General features: G+C 41.8%; 3 protein-coding genes across 3 annotated transcripts in view; 1 reads left to right on the top strand and 2 right to left on the bottom strand.

Moving 5' to 3' along the window:
* The window catches only part of CSUI_003272 (signal recognition), a gene marked incomplete at its 3' end in the record, with an annotated part of 4795 nt that extends 2203 nt beyond the window's left edge, over window positions 1–2592 (bottom strand). Inside the window, exons 1-3 of the mRNA XM_068063470.1 lie at window positions 1288–2592; window positions 236–328; window positions 13–86 (exon numbers count right to left, since the gene is read on the bottom strand). Of these exons, the coding sequence (XP_067924552.1) occupies window positions 13–86; window positions 236–328; window positions 1288–1294 (174 nt within the window). The 5' untranslated portion in view covers window positions 1295–2592. The remainder of the gene's footprint in view (window positions 1–12; window positions 87–235; window positions 329–1287) is intronic.
* Window positions 2566–8450, top strand: CSUI_003273 (myosin heavy chain; the record flags this gene model as incomplete). The annotated part of the gene is made up of 6 exons (XM_068063471.1): window positions 2566–3568; window positions 4494–4610; window positions 5451–5495; window positions 6216–6279; window positions 7537–7586; window positions 8364–8450. Coding segments are annotated over exons 1-6 (531 nt in total), but the record flags the coding sequence as incomplete, so codon positions are not given.
* A 9477-nt stretch (window positions 8451–17927) lies between these two features.
* On the bottom strand, window positions 17928–18485 carry CSUI_003274 (uncharacterized protein). The gene has a single exon (XM_068063472.1). The coding sequence runs from the start codon at window positions 18431–18433 to the stop codon at window positions 18191–18193; it is 243 nt and encodes an 80-aa protein (XP_067924554.1). The 5' UTR covers window positions 18434–18485; the 3' UTR covers window positions 17928–18190.

The raw sequence follows: 18485 nt of genomic DNA on the forward strand, positions 1-18485 counted from the left end.
CTTTTTTCTTACAATGACTGCAGAGGCGGCGTTTTCTCCTTTTAATTGCATGCCGTAACTCCAAGCTCTCTCCGCTTGCATTTGAACTAAAAAGAACACCCTTCAATACACATACATACATACATANNATACATACATACATAGGCAAGACCTATGACGACATACACATAGAAAAGGCCTGCAGATATACACTAGATATATATGGATACATACATGTCTGTATAGAAGCTCTTACACGCGTTTGAGAGAATGCGGAGGAAGATGACGCTGGAGGAAGGAGTGACCGTATGAGAAGCTTTCTTCTTCTTCTTTTCTTTTTCTTCTTTCTCTTCAGAAGACAGGATTGATTGAGGGGCAAAAGAGAAGCAGTAGCAAGAATAACGACTAACTTAAAGAAGGAAATGTGAAAGAGAAAACAGTTAAATCGAGAGAGAACGGAGAGAGAGATACAGAGAAATGTGTCTGACATACATACATATACGTATATGTATATATATATATATATAAATAGATATGTATATATGTGAGGGTACATGTTTTGATGGCGTAAATAAAGGAAGATCAAGCGTGAAAGAAAAAGAAGAGAGAAGAGAGGAAAAGAAATGCGAGAAGTTCTTGATCATACGTGTGTTGAGAATTGGCACATACACGACTGAGGTGAATCGAAAAGACATGGAGGGAAGAGGTCACTCGAGAAGCCTCGCTGGCAAAACACCTCTTTCTATAAGAATGAAGAAAGCAATTCTTCGGGTTCCTCGTCACTTTTCTTCTTCTTTCTTAAATTTTTCTTTCGAGTTGATCAGGTCTGGACCTCTTTCTTTCTCAGGTGCGCTACACAAAGGGATGCGATGCATGCATAGAGATCACATAGACGCATAACTCCCCCATATGTATATGTATGTCTACATGTATATATACATACATACGGGCATAGGCCTACTCATACATAAGACTGATATTATCCCTTTGTTCCTCCTGTAGAGGGACATGAAGCCTCTCAACAAGTGGAGACTGCGAGAAAGCACAAGTTTACGTCGATAGACAGAGACAAAGCAGAGTGGAGTCGATAGCTACCCTCCTGAAGTGTATGTACACTCCAAAAGAAGCGATCAGGACCTATCCACAGTACACACCTACACAGACATATAGAGAGACAGACTAAAGACAGACAGATGAAGATAGATAGATGAATCGAGAGTAGATCGACAGATAGATAGATAGAGAGAGAAGAGAGTGGAGAGTGACTTTATGAAGAATTGAGAAGCGTTTTGTCTGTGTGTTGTGCACCTTTCATCGCGAACAAGCATGGGGAGAGGTTTGGGGGAGTATCGATGCCTCCCTTGTTTCATCTCCAGGCGGCTTCTCAATCGATGCAAATGGCGAGAACAAAACTGACGATAGCGAAGATAATCCAAATGCCGTAGACCGTTCGAATCCCTCTTCTCGAAAGCATTCAAAGAAAAGCTTAAAGAATAAGGGGTAAACTTCTCTGAAGCTCTCCTATTCCTCTCTTCTGTCTCTTCAGCATCGTTCTCATTCTTCTTCTCTTCTTCTATCACACTTGCTTTGCTACTCTTCGTCTTTTCGTTGTCTTCCAATGAGAGGTGGTCGCCCTCTCTCTTCTCTTCATCCTTAACGGAAGAAGGAGGTGAACGAGCCATCTTCTTCTTCTTTTCTTCTTCTACTATTGCCACGCGAGAGAGAAAGACTTCTTCTTTTCACAGGGAGAAAGGGAGAGAGACAGAAGGACGGGAAAGAAAGAGAGGGAGGAGGAAGAAAGTAGCAAGAGAGACGTCGGTGTAAATGAGAGAAATGAAGTAAGAAAGAGAAGAAGATAATAGTGAAGATGTCTTATGAATTCAAAGGATGGACTCGGCAGAGATCGCCCAGGAGACGAAAGGAGGAAAAGAAGGAGAGCTAGTTGGGGAAAGAACCTGATAAAGGTAAAGGAAAGAAGGAAAGAAAGAGGAGAATAAATTCACTCAGTGGAGAAGAAGAGAAAGAACAAGAAGGAGAGAAGAAGAAAGGATGGGACTTTTGGCACAGGAAGAGAGACAAGAAGCTGAAAGGACAGCTATGAGGAGGGATAGAAATCTCTCGCTTTCTTTTCTTCTATTCACTTGTTGATATGGAAAAAAGAAAAGAAGGGAGAGGAGGTGAAGAATTCAAGATACAGAGAAGAAGAAGAAGCGAACGAACGAAGGAAGTTCTCAAAGAGATCGACCGCATGCATGAAAGGAGAAGGTCGACTCTCTCCTCGTTAGTAGATTTCACATGTTGAGACTTCTCCGAATATAGACCGAATCTTGACAAGCTAAGAAGCAGAACAACAAGCACAGAAGTAGTGCCGCAGCAAGATGAAAGAAGAAAAGTAGAGACATTCCGAGCTGAATGTTGAAGAGAAGATATAGACACCTAACTATAGAGGAATGTCTCTGGCTGTACCTTTGTACATACACACGGAGATGAGAAGAACTTTGCATACGGAGAGGACCCCCCGCCCGCATCAATGCAGGGTGAGACGATCTATCTACGCCTTCCTCTTCTCTTTTTCTCTCTATGTATATCTCTGGGAAGAAGAAAAGACACATCTCTATACACAGGACTTTTACTCTCTACAGAAGGTATGAATTAGGTCTCTCTGTACGAACGCTTCTTCTTCATATCCATAGGAGCTCTCTGTCTCTTTATCTACGAGCCACCTGTATATACACCCCTTCCTTCATAGTATCACTTTGAACGCATGCACTGACGACTCGAGATGAGAACTCGTTGCAGGAGCAGCACGCGTAGGAGGTTGACAGCACAAAGGAAGAAGAGAAAGATCTTCTTCTTCATTGAAAGAAAGAAGTGGAAGCGGGAAAGAGATGCGATTTACGGAGTCTCCATTCACTTAACTAGCTCTCTTCTTCACTCACGCTAAGTGGATATGTACAAGCAGCCTGTCTCTCTCTCTCTCTCTACAGTCGTGAATATCTTTCTTTCTTTCTTTTGCGGCCTTCTTTCTTCTTTCATCCATTTCTCCACGGTGTGTCTGTGTTGTCTTAGCCTAGGAAAGACATTTAGCGTGAGAAAGAAAGAATAAGAGAAAGACTTCTTATCTCCTTCTTTCCTTCTCTCTCGTTCTCGTGAAGAACCCTCTCCTTTCTCATACACAAGTCCTCTTCGCTTTTTCTCTTTCAGTCCCTCTCTCTTCTTTCGTCAAGCTTTTCTCTTTCCTTCTTTCCCTTCTCCCTCCACTCCACCCTTCACGCTCTCCTCGTCTTTTCTTAATCTCAACTCCTATCCTCTTCTCTCTTTCTTTCGCTTGCTTTCGCCTTCTTGCTCTGTTTCTTTTCGCCGTTTCTTTCCCTTTCTTTGGTCTCTTTTTCTTCTTCTTCTGTAGTTGAAGAGAGTCAAGATGTCTCTTCCTCGCCTCCCTACGTCGAATGTGGAGGTCTCCTTTGTCTCCGCTCCGATTCAGCCTTTGGATCCTTCCCAGATCAAAAATGAAAAGCTTCGCTCGCAACTGCATGCAATTGAAAGAGAATTGAAAGACTGGTGGATCTCTAGAAAACTCCTTCGAGAGGTACGAACATAAAACTCTGGAGAGACAGAGACAGAGAGACAGAGAGCGAGAGAGAGAGGAAGAAAGTCAGAAGAGCCACCCGTGGTAGGAGGAGTGACTAGATGTAGATGATCTTTAGTCTCTCTTCGTATGTCTCTTCAGTCTATCTATGGATCTATTTGTTTAATGCTTTGATTTATCTGTCTATCAGCTTCTCTCTCTCTTTTTCTTTCCTTCTGTGGATGACTACTAAGAGTAGGAGTTCTCTTGGCTTGTCAAGAAGAAGGATGAAGGCCTTAAGATAGAGCACGAAACTACTGACCCGTACATGCATCTTGTCTCTCCTCTCTTTTCTTCTTTTCTTTCTCTCTCTTACGAAATCCCGTTGCGTTTCTCTCTCTTTCTTCTTCTCCTTTCGCTTTTCTGTCTTTCCATAGGCTGTAGGTGCTTTTCTTTCTTTTCTTGTCGACATGTCTTGTCCGTGTTTGCCTTTCCCAACTCCTATCGAAAGACAAGTAAAAGAAGATCGAATCCTTCCTACCCAGAAAGAGAAGAAGAAGGATCAAAGACATTTCTCTCTCTCTCTTGGCGCCTCTAGCAATGCGCAGAAACGTATATAGTAGATGTATAGATGTATATCTATGTATCCACAGACTTTTCTATATGGCTATACATCTTAACGAACTGCAGACACAAGCCCCACCTCTATCTATCTATCTATATCTCTATATCTACCTCCGTTGTCTCTTCATCTATATCTCTCTCTCTGTCTCCGCATATAGAGATTTATATCTCTCTTCAGTCTATCTACCTACTATCTTTCCCTATCTCTCTATCTTTCTCTCGCCTTATTTGAACTCTCAGTCTCTGGCTTTCTCTCTGTCTGTCTCTTCTTCTTTCTCCTCCCTTCTCACCTTCTTCTTCTTTTTCTTCTTTTCTTTCTCAGAGAAATCTGGGACTGTATAATTTGTTTCAGAGGCACAACTTTACAGGTTTGTCGATTAATCAGCCTAATCTACCTGACGTGGAGAGAGTAATGTGGAACGACCTCGTCCAAGGCAAGGTATGCTAGGATGAAAGAGACATATAAAGGAAAGAGACTATTACAGAAAAGAGAGGACTGAAATAGAGAAGAACATCGACGGCTTTCACAGACTGCCTCTCTATGATACAAGTCTCTCGGACTCTGTTGCCACACAAGCATAGAGAGAGAGAAAAGGATCTGCTTTTCTCTCTCTCTCTCTCTTTCTGTCTGTCTCGGGATGTGCATGTCTCTATAGGGATGGATAGCCTTAGGTTCATTGAAAGGATTGGATTTTTCTTCTTCTTCTTCTTTTCTCGAAATCTTTTGCCTAGTCATTATCTTTGCAGTCTGTTTCTTCTTCTTCTTCAGGGTTGCTTGTAGAAGTGTCTCTATTTCTCTTTCTTTGCTTTCTTCTTCTTCTTCTTCTTCGCTTCTTTCTTTCATTCTCTCTAGATCTTTTCTCTCTGTGAGTCTTCTGTCTGCTCTCGCTGGGACAGAAAGCGACACCCGTAGGCTTCTCTCGAAGCAACTCTCTTCTTCGCAAAGGAAGAAAAGAAAGAAAGAAGAAGCAGCACTTCATGCGCTTTAGGTAGTCTTGAGAGATCGCTTTGGCTCTATATCAAACTCTCCTCTTCTTCTCCCTTTCCTCTTTTTTATTCTTGGCAAGACATCTGGCCTACATCTATCGACATATACCTATACACCTATTCATCAGTACATATGTATATACATATATATATATATATATCTACATGTGTGTGTATATGTATTACTTGTCGTTTAGAGGGTATGTATGAGAATCGTGGAGACATTTAGTTGAACGGAGGTGCTCTCTCTCTCTGTTTCTCTGTCTGTTTTGGTCTTCTTCTTCTTCTGCAGCCTGACCTTGAAGACAGTCTCTCCCTCGATGCTCGCGAAATGAAGGTATACACACATATACATATCTGTACATCTATATATATATATATATATATGTGTATCTATATCTATACCTACATATATACATACATATTCGTACACATACATATCTACATAGACATTTATGCGTGTACATAAATAAACATATTCCCTACTTATATATGTCAGTTGAGTGGAGATAGGTAGGTAGGTGAACGAGAGAGTAGCAGAGGTTGAAGATGTAGAGAACACCCTTGTCTTCCATGTATGGATATCTACTGCTACTACTACCACTACTACTACTACAAGTATCAATAGACGAAGAAGAAGAAAGAAGTCTATTGACATACATCTCTTTCCTGTGGGCAGGGACAAGAAAAGAAAAAAGACATTTCTTGAGTTTTGCGGTGTATCCCCTATACATAGCATCCAAGTTCCTCTCCTTTTCGATTCGTATCGATAGAGCCTGTCTTTCTGAAGACTATCTCAAGGGAGGCTTAGAAAAGCAACACAAGGAGGAGGCATTGTGAAGGAGAGATAGATCAACACTGTAAAGGAGAGATAGAGTCTCCAGCCTTCTTCTTCTCGTCGTCTGGATGCTCCCCAGTCGTCATGCGATCGACACGGAGGGGGGGGGCCTCTGCTTACCGACCCCCTCCATTCACATGCATTATCTATCTGCCTATCTCTGATCGTTCTATCTTTATGTCTTGTGTCGATCACTCTTTATTGTCTCTTTGCATGCAGGTCGATCTCTACACAAAAGTCTTCAAACAGGCTGCAGATCTCGAAAATCCCTGCCGTATACCTGGTACATATACATATACTTATATACACTCTATCTTTCTCTCTCTCTCTTCATTCTTTTCTTCTCTCTTATGATATCTCCGTCAGACACTTCATGAGCTCTCTTTCTTTTTCCTTTGAGAAGAATGTGAGTTGTGTGAGAAATGGGTCATTCTACATCTAGACTCTCTTTCATCCTTCTTTACTTTTCTTCTTCTTCTTTATCCTCACCTTAAGCGCCCTTGTCTCTCGTTCATACTACCCTTTCTTCTACTTTATCTACCAGCGTCCATATAGGTATAGGCATATCTGTGGATATCTATACAGATGTGTTTGTATACTTGTATATATACACCTGTTTCATGTATGCAGTCTTTCTTTCTTTCTTCAATCCTTTTCGTGTATAGATATTATAGTCGTCTTCAACTCTATTAGGCAAGAAGAAGATAGGAGGATAGGTCGCTTGCCGGCTAGTATTTATCCACAAATATATCCCCTTCCAATTCTTCACTGTGCATGCATCTATCTGTCTTTCTCTCTCTCTCTCTCTCTTTCCGTCTTTTCTTCTAACTAGCTAACTCTCGTGGTAGCTAGGTGGGTAGATGTCTATTCGTTGTTTAGCTGTCTAGCTAGTTGGAGAAGGAAGAGAGAAGGAGGCAGGCGTGTCAAGAGTAGCAAGAGAAAGAAATGTAGAAAAGAATGGAGGACAGGAGAAACAGCAGCAGCAGCAAGAAATCTCCTTACGACGATGAAGATGAAGGGTGGATTTCTTCTCTTTTTCGTCTATTCTTCTCTCTTCACTTCTTCCTAAATTTTCCTCAGTTCTTTTTCTTTTTCTTCTTGTCGATCCGTCTCTCCGCTCTTCTTCTACTTCTCCTCCTCTTCCTATGATCGTTCGTATCTTCTTGTTTCTTGTTGGTGTGGCTACCCTAGTAGGACTCTTTCTCTCTCTTCTTTTCACTCTCCTAGAGACCGTCTACTGCTTTTCTTTCACGAAGAGAATCCTATCCAGATGAAAGTTGTTTTGTCCTTTCTTATCATTCTCTTTCACGAATCTTTCTTTCTTCTCATTGTGCTTCTCCTTCTCTATTCCGGGCTTGTGTCGTTCTTTTTCTCTCTTACTCTCTATCTATCTATCTTTCTTCTACTGTTCGCCTCTCTATCTCCCTACCTGTCTTTGATCTACCTAGTTATCTATCTTCAATCAATTTGTCTATCTTTATCTATGTTTCATCTGTCTATCTATTTCTTTCTTTCGTTCTGTGTATATGTTATTCTGTAGGTGTGATGTATCTCCGCTGTCTAGGAGACACCCTCGGGGAGTCGCAGAGTGTAAGATGGACGACCTACAAGAAAGAAGACACATACAGACACATTCCTACATGCATACACATCTTCTCTTTCTCTCAGTCTTGATAGGGTGTATCTTTCTATATATCTGCATAGTCACGTATAAAAAGGGCATCTATAGCCACAGACCTACAGGGACTGCTCCCCACATAGGCGCCTATCTTCACCATATACATCTCTATATGTATATAGCATATACATGTATATCTATATATGGCTTCTCTATATAGATATACATGTATACGTGTCTAGACCAGATGCTCTCGCAGATACACACATTGCGCGTCATCCATCGACGTAGACATAAAACAAGCCTGCAGAGATATACGCCCCTGTGCATATATAGATACGTAGAGTCATATGTACGTACGTTCTGTATGTGATCTGCATGTGCATGCATATCATTTCTCTACGTATATAAAGCACGGCGGTGTTTGCGCAGCAAAAGCCTACATAATAAGATATAGGAATCCTGATGCGAGCGAGGCCGTAAGATGTCCATAAAAGAGGACGAACTTCTTCTTCTCTTCTTACGTTTTCATCTATTTCTTTCTTTCGTTCATCTCTCAGTCGTCTTGAGTGTAGAGAGAGGATGAAGCCTCATTCTTCAGTTTGAATGGTAGTTGTCTTCTTTTATATTGATCTATTACTCCTAGCGTCTCTGTCTGTCTGTGTCTCTGGATCGATGGATCTAGCTCATTCGGCTTTTCTTTTTCTTCTCTTTTTCCTATTATGATCAATGGCTTGTTGGGCTTATAGGCGAGAACATCGACCTGTCTAAATGCCTTCAGTAGCTTCGATGCATGCCGTAAAGGCCTTCTACAGCAACAAGCCACCGCTATGAAGTACGCCATCTTCCTATCTTCAATCTATCTACCTTTAATCTATATATCTATCTACATGTCTGTCGATCGGAGACCTTTTTCTTCTTTCCTTTCTTTCTTTCGTTCTTTTTTTCTTTTTCGCTGTTTAAGTGTGAAGAAGTCGATGGTTTATCTGCCCGTTGCTTTGGGGGGAGTTTCTTCTTCTTTTTCTTCTTTTTTTCCTTGTTTACTTCCTGACGATGACTGGTGGAACACTCGATCAATCGATCACTTCTTCTTTTCTTTTCTTTTCTTTTCTTTTCTTTCTTCTTTTACACTCTGCTGTGCTGCGGCTGCTCTCTCTCAAGACACACATATAGACAGACATAAGATACATATATACGTATTTCTACATACATACATACGTACATACATACATACATACGTACATACATACACGTATACACACTCCCCATACATATACATCGTCATACACTCATACGTACACAGACACGTATATATACATATATACATATTCATCCATAGACATAGATATCCTTATGTATATATGTATATATATCTTCATTCAAGGCGGGGTGAGTCTTCTGAAGTAGTCGTAGTTGCTTTTCTTCAAAGAGTGCAGGAGCATCAAGAGGAAAAGGAGTTTAGTTGAGCTGAGTGGCGAGAGTGTGCAGGATGCAAAGTCAACAAGCAAAGAAAGAAAGAAAGAAGCAAAAAAGCTCCTATGAAAAGAACTCAAGCTACCACTACTACTACTACGACCTGCATGCAGATAAATACTAAATGAACATACACATAGACACGTAAAAGAGTCAGGGCTAAGTCCTCGCTGCTCCTTCTGTCTGGCTAGACTTTGACCGACACAAAAGCACTAAAAGCGCCTTTCTCATGATTAAGTTGCAAAATGAAAAGAAGAGAAGAAAGAGAGAAAAGTCGATTCTCGTCTACGCGACTTTGATAGGAGATGAGAGAGGGAAGTGAATCCCCATTTAGCCGCTTTCTGCATGCATGAGAGATAGATAGAGAGATAGATTAGAGATAGATAAATAGATAAATGCCTGCTTGTCGTCGAGTTTTGCATCAGCATTTAGGATAGACTGCTGTATAGACACTGCTCTAGAGATGGCGGTATAGATTAAAGAGACTTAGAGCAAGCATAGAGATATAGATAAACTAAAGAAACATAGGTAGATGAAGGTTAGATATTTAGATAAAGAAAGAGTAAAGAGAGATGGGTGACTAAGACTCTCTTTCTGTCTCTCTTCGTTGTTGCTGAAGGTTCTTCTTCTTTACTAGCAGTAGAAGTAGTGAAGAGAGGTTTCTTTCTCTCTTTCAGATCGAGTTTATGAGAAGATGGGCTTTCTCTTCTTTTTCTCTTTCCTTCCTTCTTCTGTTCTCTACACGATAGCATGAGATAGATAGATAGATAGGGGAAAGATCGACAGACAGACAGACAGAGATGTTGGAGTCAGATGTGTAGATAGATCGAGACGAATTCTATGAGTGGTCGTCAGTATTTTTGATTCGTATTTGTTTCGCAATCTTCTTATTCTTCCGCCTTCGTTTCTCTTGTTGGTATGAGAGAAAGAAAGAAGGAGACAGACAGAGGGCTTTCTTGTTTCCTCTCAATTGTCTCCCTTCTTTCGAAAATTCTTCGAAAGTCCGTCCACCCCCCGGCAATCCCACAAATCCCCCCATAAACTCACAAGAGGAATGATCGCTCTACTCTATTGTGGCATCCTAACTATTTACTCTTTCTGCTCTTCTTTTCTTTTCTTTTACGGAGAGCACGACAAAGAGAAGGGGGAAAACATCCTTCATTCACCCGACCCTTCGAGTATCGACAGATGACTGCAAAGAGCCCTTACATTTCGTCTATCTCGTTTGTCTTCTCTATAGAGCAGGAATTCTCTCTTCTCAATACAAGAAAGGGAAAGAAAGAATGAAGAGCTTACTACTTCACACCAGAGAAAGAGAGAAAGAAAAGAGACAAGACAGATGGACTATTGAGATAGATCAGAAGATCCACCCCGGTAGAACTGTAGGTAATTCACGTTGTTTCTACTCCTTTTTCATCAAAGAAAGGAAGAAAAAGATAGAAAGGAAAGACATTTTGCAGAGTAGAAAGATCGAGATTACGTCATCCGGATGACACACAGATATCCGAAGACTAAGGGCCATAGACTCATTCCGACTGTTGTTTCTCTCTAGTTGAATAGCTAGCTAGCTAGCTCGAAATCCAGGAAAAGTGTGTATGATCGATGGAGATGGCGGTCAGTCTAGTCTGCCTAGCGAGGCTGTGAAGTATCGATCGTGTCTGCATCCATAGAGGAATCTTTGGCTATGAAAAGTAGAAGAAGAGAATTTTAGATAAGATTAGGAGGTTCTACAGTTAAGAGGTCGAGCTAGGTCTTGTATCTGTGTGGTTAAGAAGAAGCAGAAGAAAAAGCAGGAGGGAAAGACACCTAGTGGGGATGCTCGATAGATAGAGGCAACCGAAGGAGATAGCCGTGGTCGCGGCTAGATAAAATGAATGAGTTCAGAAGCAAATCTTCTTGTAAAGCACGACGGATAGAGAGGTAGAAAGATCAATCAGAAAGAAAGGAAGAAAGGGAGAGGGAGAGAGACAAAGGGACTGATAAGATAGATCGATGGAGAGATAGAAGGATAGTAATAGACCACTTTCTTCATCTCTTCAGATCGATTTCTATCTGACTATGATCTGGGGGACTCTCTCTGTCTTTTTCTTTCTTCGTTTTTCTCATTCACGAGTTCTCTCAGTCTTCTCTCTTAGAGAAAGCCGGAAAGAAGTCGATTAGAAAGATTATTTGAGAAGAGAGGAAAGAAAGAAAGAAAGAAAGACAGTCTCTTTCCTGTTCTTTTCATTCATGTTGCCGACGAATCAATGACCCTTTCTCGATGTTCTTTCTTCAGTTCGATTTGATCTCTTCTCTCTACTTCATTTTGGAGGAGACATCTTACAGCTTTTCTTTCCTTTCTTCCTAGCAATCCTTTTCTTCCTTTCGCCGAGTCTACACGCCTTTTCCCGATCGACCAGTCCTCTACAGGGACAAAGGCCTGCAATACTACCTCAAGCTCTATAATTCCTTGAAGGTTTTCTTCTTACTTTCCCTTCCTTCTTTCTCTTCTTCTTGGTTCAACTTCTCTTCCTTTCTGGGTCGAGGTGTATGTACACCTGAAGCCGCTGCCTTCTTTCTTCCCTTCTCCTTCATCTAGGTTCTTTTTTTCTTCTTTGATGCTCTTCTCAAACTGCATAAGAAGAGAAGGAAGCAGGAAGATGCTTACGCTCTTCTTACAAAGAAAGAAAGAGAGAGTCGAAGAAGATCGAAAGATAGGATCGAGCAGTCGATCTTGGATAGAGTAGTCGTGTTCTTTCTATCAACTCTTTAGCAGTGTTTCTTCTTCGGATAAGAAGAGAGAAAAGAAGCTTTCCGAACCTTTATGAGTCCTTCATTTCATTTGCGCATTCTCCCAACCTAACTCATAGGCTGATCTCTCTCTTTTCGGAGATTCACTAGAAGACATCGGGGCTTTTCTTTCATCTTACTCTTCTTCTCACGATTCTCCCGTCTTGTCTCTTCCTCATCAAAGATGATTCGAATGAGAAGAACCACATCCACTTCTTTTTCTTCTTGTTCTCGTTCTCCTTTTTGTCCCTCTGCACTCTTTCAGGAAGTAAAGATTCGTGTAGAGAAGAGAATGATGAAGAGGACAGAAAGGAGGCGTTCTTCTTTGGGATTTCCGATACTGTGTCTCTTCAACCTTTTGTTTTTCTTTTCTTTTTTCTTCCATGAATCTTTCTTTCTTCTTTCTTCATCCGCTTCTTCTTCTCCTTTCCAGGTGAGACAAGAAGAAGCGCTCGTCGACGGAAAGAAGGATAAGCAAAGAGAGAAAGATAAGATCGAGACAGGCCTAAGCGTTCTCGATGTCTACGACCCAAGGAGAGAGAACGTCTTCGAGACGTCCCCTCAGAAGAAGCTAAACAGATTCGGCCTGTATTTAGATGAAGAAGAAGAGCAAACTATTCCTGAGATCTATCAGACAGGCCAGGAATCCCCATTCCCTTCTTCTTTGACGAGAGGTGGAGACGTTTCTCAAGATGAGAAGATCGGGAGAAGAAAGAAAGAGAAAGAAGGGGGAGAAGACATGGGAAGAAGATGGATATCAAGAAAGACTGAAGGAGATGCTTTTTCTTCTTCTTCTCCGCCTGTCCCTCCTGTCATTGCTCTTCTCGAACCGGATCTAATAGAGTCTTTCCTTTCTGCAAGAGATCTAGATGACAAACCACAAGGAGAAAAAGAAGAAGAAAGAAGGTCAATTGGGGCGAGGCAAGACGAGAGAGAGATGATGGATGAAGAGATAGATTTCGAGAAGCTCATGAACCAAGCAAAGATCGATTTCTTCAAGAATCTCTCCCCTTCTTTACAGAGACAATGGATCCACTGGCAAAAAACCTACGGAGCAGGTTCTTCTCTTTCATCTTCTTCGTCGCCTTTCTCTACGTTACAGATTCTAGATCACCCGAGATCCTCGTCCAAAAGCGAGCATTCTCGCCTTATCACACATCAGAAACGCGATCCTAAGGACCTCCAACTTTCCTCACTGAAACACAAGGCACGCTCTTCTTCTTCTTCTACGCCAAGTTCGACTCCTTCATCCTCTTCTCCTACTCCTTCTTCTCCTACTCCTTCTTCTCCTACTCCTGCTTCTCCTACTCCTGCTCTTTCTTCTCCCTCTTCTTCTCCTTCTCCCTCTTCTTCTTCTCTCTTTGCTTCTTCCCCGCCATTCTTATCGTCACCCCCTCCTTCTCTCTCTTCTTCTTTCTCTCCTTCTCTTTCATCTTCATCGTCTTCTTTCTCAGCCTTGCCAGCCACATCGCTTCCTTCTCTCAGCGACTCGAGCCAAGCAGTTTCTCATCAGACTCGAGAAGATAAAAGTCTTCTCGAGAATGAAGAAGTCGAGAATCCTGAGAATAAGGAGCAGGAACTCACAGAGAAACGATTGAGAAAGAAGCAGAAGAAGAAAGATCTTACAAGGACAGTCACTCCTCCCTCTATTCCTCCGACTCCGGTCGATCATAATAAGCCGACGAAGAACTCGAGATCTGCCGATACACTCGGAGAAGCGACTGGCTCTTCCCACCTTCATAAAGAGAAGGCCAAGAAAGAAGCGAAAGAGAAGAAAGAGTCTGACAAAGAGAAGAGAGATTTTTCCCCTGTCACCAATCTCTCACTTCTGTCTCATTCTTCTCAACAGGGTGATCGTGATCAAGATGATAAGAAAGAGAAAGCTCATGAGAAGAAAGAGAAAGATCATGAGAAAAAGAAAGAAAACGACCATGATAAAGGAGGAGGAGGACGAGAAGAGAAGAAGCGTTTCCATGTGGAGCTAGGACAGTTCCTTTCAAAGCGATCGCGTTCATCTAAGAGCCAAGCGACAGATCTCCCTAAGTCGTCAACCCAGTCAAATTCGGAGTAAAAAGAACAGTCATCTCCTCTCTCCTTCCGTGCGCATGAAGGGCATTCTTCTTCCTCCTTTTCTTTTTCTTGTCGAGTCCGCGTTGCTTTTCTTTCTCTTTGAAAAAGATATTTACGTAGAAGAAAGACCTTCGCGATGGTCACGGTATATCCGAAGAGAAGAAGAGAGATCGAGAAAGGGGGGGGGGCTCATCTTCACCCTCTTCATGGTAGCACATAGAGACATTCCTTGTCGGGTGTACATACACCTCAGACAAAGGGAAAGAGGGGGGAGAAGTGATGTATCCAATGAGATATGGAAAGTGGAAGTGTGAATTAATGAAAATCCTGGAAGAGAGAAAGAGTCTGAAGATTATTACAGTGATAAGATTGACGACTATGGAAAGGCTCTTCTTTATGAGAGTCTTGTTTAGGACTGTTCCTCTCTCTTTATCGCAATATGAAGCGTCTTTTCAGCCGACCGTTGCTTTTTCTTCTTCTGCTCTTTGCAATTAGCGTTCTTCACCTCATTCGTCCTACTCTCCTCTCACTTTCTGTTCGATACAATACAATGAAACCTCTTGCATTCTTACATATACAATAGACATAGATAGATTGATAGATAGATAAAGAGATAAAGAGATGGATGAATCTATCTACCAGGAAATCTATGGTGTATATACACATCGCTATACACAGCGATGTGTATATACACAAGAACCTTCAATGACAAAAACACTTATTGTTTTTTGCCTTTGTACATCATGATCTCTTTCTAGATCTCTTTGTCTATATGATACATATATATATATATATATATGCTCCATATAGCTTTAGATGATGTATATACATGTATGATGTCTCTAGATCATATTGTGTGGTAAGATATAATGAAGAGTAATATTTCCACTCTGTTCACTCACTCTTCTTCCAGTGATGTGTGGTCTTGTAGTTCCATCATGAAGATGAATGAAAGAAAGACAGAAAGAAAGAGATAGTAGATGATACAGAGACAGACAATCTTCTTCTTCTTCTTTCTGTCGTCTTTTTTCTTTTTCTTTTTCTTCTATGGATGGAGTGAGTTAGGATGTGTGTAACGGAGGTCTGTCAGTGCTTCCGTCTTTCCCACTCTTTCTTTCTTTCTTTTGCTGACTGGAGAAGAGAAACGACTCATACCCCCCCCCCGAGATAAACTCTTCATTCGTAGAACGTGAGGGAGTTCGGAAGGAGGCGTGCGTGACTAACTCCTCTGGGGTGCGCTCTTTTTTCTTAGCCTTCTTCGATCATTCTTATCGATATCTATCTATCTCTTTTTTGATAGATGAGGAAAGGAGAAAAGGAAGAAGGAGAAGAAGACATGATGATCCTCTCTTCTTCACTTGAGTCTTCTTCTCTCTTCATCCACCGATTTCTCTTTCTTTCTTTGTCTCTGGGACAGGAGAACTTTGCTGCTTCGTAGAATCTTCTTGACTTTCTGCTTACATGTCCGTCCACTCATATAGAAAGATAAATGTAGAGGATAGGTAGAAGAAAGAGATACGTGAGTCTGATGCGAATGAAGGAATGAAGAGGGAGAGACCGATAGATTGATTAATAGAGAAGATCTCTCTATTCTTACTTCCAAGAAAGACAGACGATGTCTCCGTCCAAGAGGATCCTGCTGTCTCTCTCGATTTGCCTACTCCTCCCCACTTACGGCAGTTGCTGCTCCCTTAGGCACTGGAGTCATTCTCCCTGCTTTTCCACATCACATAAGGATGATTAACCAAGCTAGTACATATATAGAAAGATATAAATACATAGAGAGATACATCTGTATGTATAGAGATACATATGGGTACGTATGAATGTATCGATCTATGTATATGTCGTAGGCGTGTCTATCTACATATACGTGTGTAGCAGGAGGAGGAGTGGGGCAAGGAGAAACTTAGGTGTTTTGATGCGTAGATAGTAGCTGGCTCAAGCATTTGCTTTCTGAATGAACTGTCTTGTAAGAAAACTTTCTCTGTCGAGGCTTCTATGCGTCCGAGGTATTATTTGGATCTATGATGTGTGTTCTGAGGGGTAACCTTGACGTTTGGTGACTGGAGAGACAGTGGCAGTCGATCTGAGTAGGTGTATAGACACCCCGGATGATATGCTATGAAGACAAGAAAGCTTTTTCACAGTAGAGAGCGGTGAAGAAAAGAAGGTTCGGATGAAGACGTAGGGTGGGTAATTGACCGATCATGCCTTCTCTGTCTCTCTCTTTCATTCGTTTCTTCTTTTACTGTATAGACACCTCTGATATGTCGAGATAATCCAGCGCGTTTCTCGTCCAAAATCTCCCCGTGCGCCCATGCCGAGAAGGCTAGAAGGAAATTTCGATTCTACTTGCTTCACGCCCCCCCCGTCACATCAGTTTACTTCAGTCTCCCCCCACACTCCATTCATCATCTTCAACACATATATATATATATATATATATATGAGAGAAAGAGAGGCGTATCCAATTAGGTGTGTGGGAAGATTCAGGGTGAGGTTATTCTTCTTGTTTCTCTTGAGAGATGGAGCAGGACCAGCATGGCTTTGACGGGGTAGGAGAAGAGCTTCATGCAAGTCTTTCACGAGTGGCCTTTCCTACGTCTCTCGCTTTCTCTCTCTATAGACAGGGAGGTGTAAAGACCCAGGAGATCTCGATGAATCCCCTACCTTTCTGGCTTGTTTACGATGTCTGCTTGCTTTCCTCTCTACGAATGAGGGACACCCCGGATGAGAAGACAGCTGCAAACTACAGATGAGTGATCATCGACAGACATCGATGTGTAGTAGAACAATTTGATTGAATGGTCTTCACAAGCCAGGTGTATGTACACCTCGCTCTTTGTCAGGTATGACCGATCTATTAATCTATCTGCTTTGAACCAAATAAGAAAGCACGATACTACTTCGAACTCCCACCCCGGACTTGTCTGTCTCTAATCTATCCATCTTTCTTTCATTTGAAGAAGATCGTAGATCGATCGTTCTATCTCTCATCTTCGCAATCTTCTTTCTTGAAGTTGAACGATCTGTAGCCTTGTCTCCCATCGATTCTATCTATCTAACCAGCTAAATCTAGCTCTCTCGGTTCAACTCTACCTAGCTCTATCTATCTATCCAGCTCTATTTGGCTCTCTCTGCCTCTATTTAGCTCTGTCTATCTAGCTCTATTTAGCTCTATGTGTCTCTCTGTATTTTCTTTGGCGCAAGTCGGTATTTCCCACCTCGCTTTATCGGAGATGAGTGAGAGGAATGTGTCGACCTTCAAAGACTTGCAGAAAAGACGAGGCAGCAAGAAAAAGAACAAGAGAGAGAGAACGAAATCCGCGCCGTATTTCGTATGTAGAGACACAAATATATAGAAAGATGTAGAAGACTCTACCACTACTTTTAGAAAGGAGAGAGAAACGTTAGATAGGACGCTACTCGCTATCTTCTTATAGCCTGCCTCCCTGCTGAAAAGTCAAATAGTGTGAGAAAGATCAAAAAAGAGAAGAGCGTCGGCCTCTCTCAACGACGACCTTCTCCTATGTCTTCATCACTTCTCCTATGACTGCAACTCTCGCTAGTCATCATGTAAAGAACTATACATATAGATTTATCTATATCCATCTCCCTAGTGTGACTTTGTACGTAGACCCACGCTCCTTTTACTGCCGCTACTGCCCCTCTAACTTGTCTAAAGATCGCCGACTGAGGGGAAGAAAAGACACGGTCTCTTCCCAGATAGATCGATCCTCTCAACTTTCATTCCTTCCCATGTCTATCTCTCTATATAGATATACATGTATCTATCTCTCTATATAGATATACATGTATCTTTCTCTCTAGAGATATACATATAGAGAGAGTTTGCGAAAATGCCGTGATAAATTGATGTGATAGAGAGACTGAGAATGCTTTGGATCCAAACACCCGTTGCTCTTTTTCTCCATTCTTCGCTTGTATCAGAGAGTTCGTGGAGAAAATACCCCGGCGACGACAGGGACGTGAGAGATAAGGAGTGAATGAATGAATGAATGAAGAGAACAACGACAGAGACGAGAGACGAAAAAAGAGGCGTCCACAGCCATGTATCGATCGATCAATCGAAAGACACACATAGACGAAGAAAGACATAAGAAGCAAATCCGGAAAGATTCGTATCACTCGCTGCGGCATAACGGAAAAGAAAGAAAGATGATGCCTTCGATTACTCGATCATCTTCTTCTTGCTCGTCTTAGTGGGCTGTTTGTCTCTTTGCTTGTTTCTCTTCTCTTTCTACTCTTCTTCTTCTCGATTCTTATCTTCTTTGAAGAAACAGCTCCTGCTGTGGCTACGTGATGGCCTCTTGGCACGTATCTTATCCATCACTCTATGAAGTGGGGAGTCGACGTACGTATATGCGTGGAGGGAATGAACGAATATGTAATGATACGAGCCCGTCATGAGGGGGATAGTTAATCGACACACATACAAACGTGTAGTACATGAACGGAAGACGAAACAAATGAAGGTGTACATACACCACGCGAGAAGAGGACGAAGAAGGATACATTCTCCTCCTCCTGCTCCT

This window comes from Cystoisospora suis (assembly GCF_002600585.1).
Source record: "Cystoisospora suis strain Wien I chromosome Unknown contig_1432, whole genome shotgun sequence".
NCBI lineage: Eukaryota > Apicomplexa > Conoidasida > Eucoccidiorida > Sarcocystidae > Cystoisospora > Cystoisospora suis.

Excerpts from the sequence above, each read along its gene's own strand:
- CSUI_003274 (XM_068063472.1), bottom strand. The coding sequence starts at position 18,433 with ATGTACACCTTCATTTGTTTCGTCTTCCGTTCATGTACTACACGTTTG.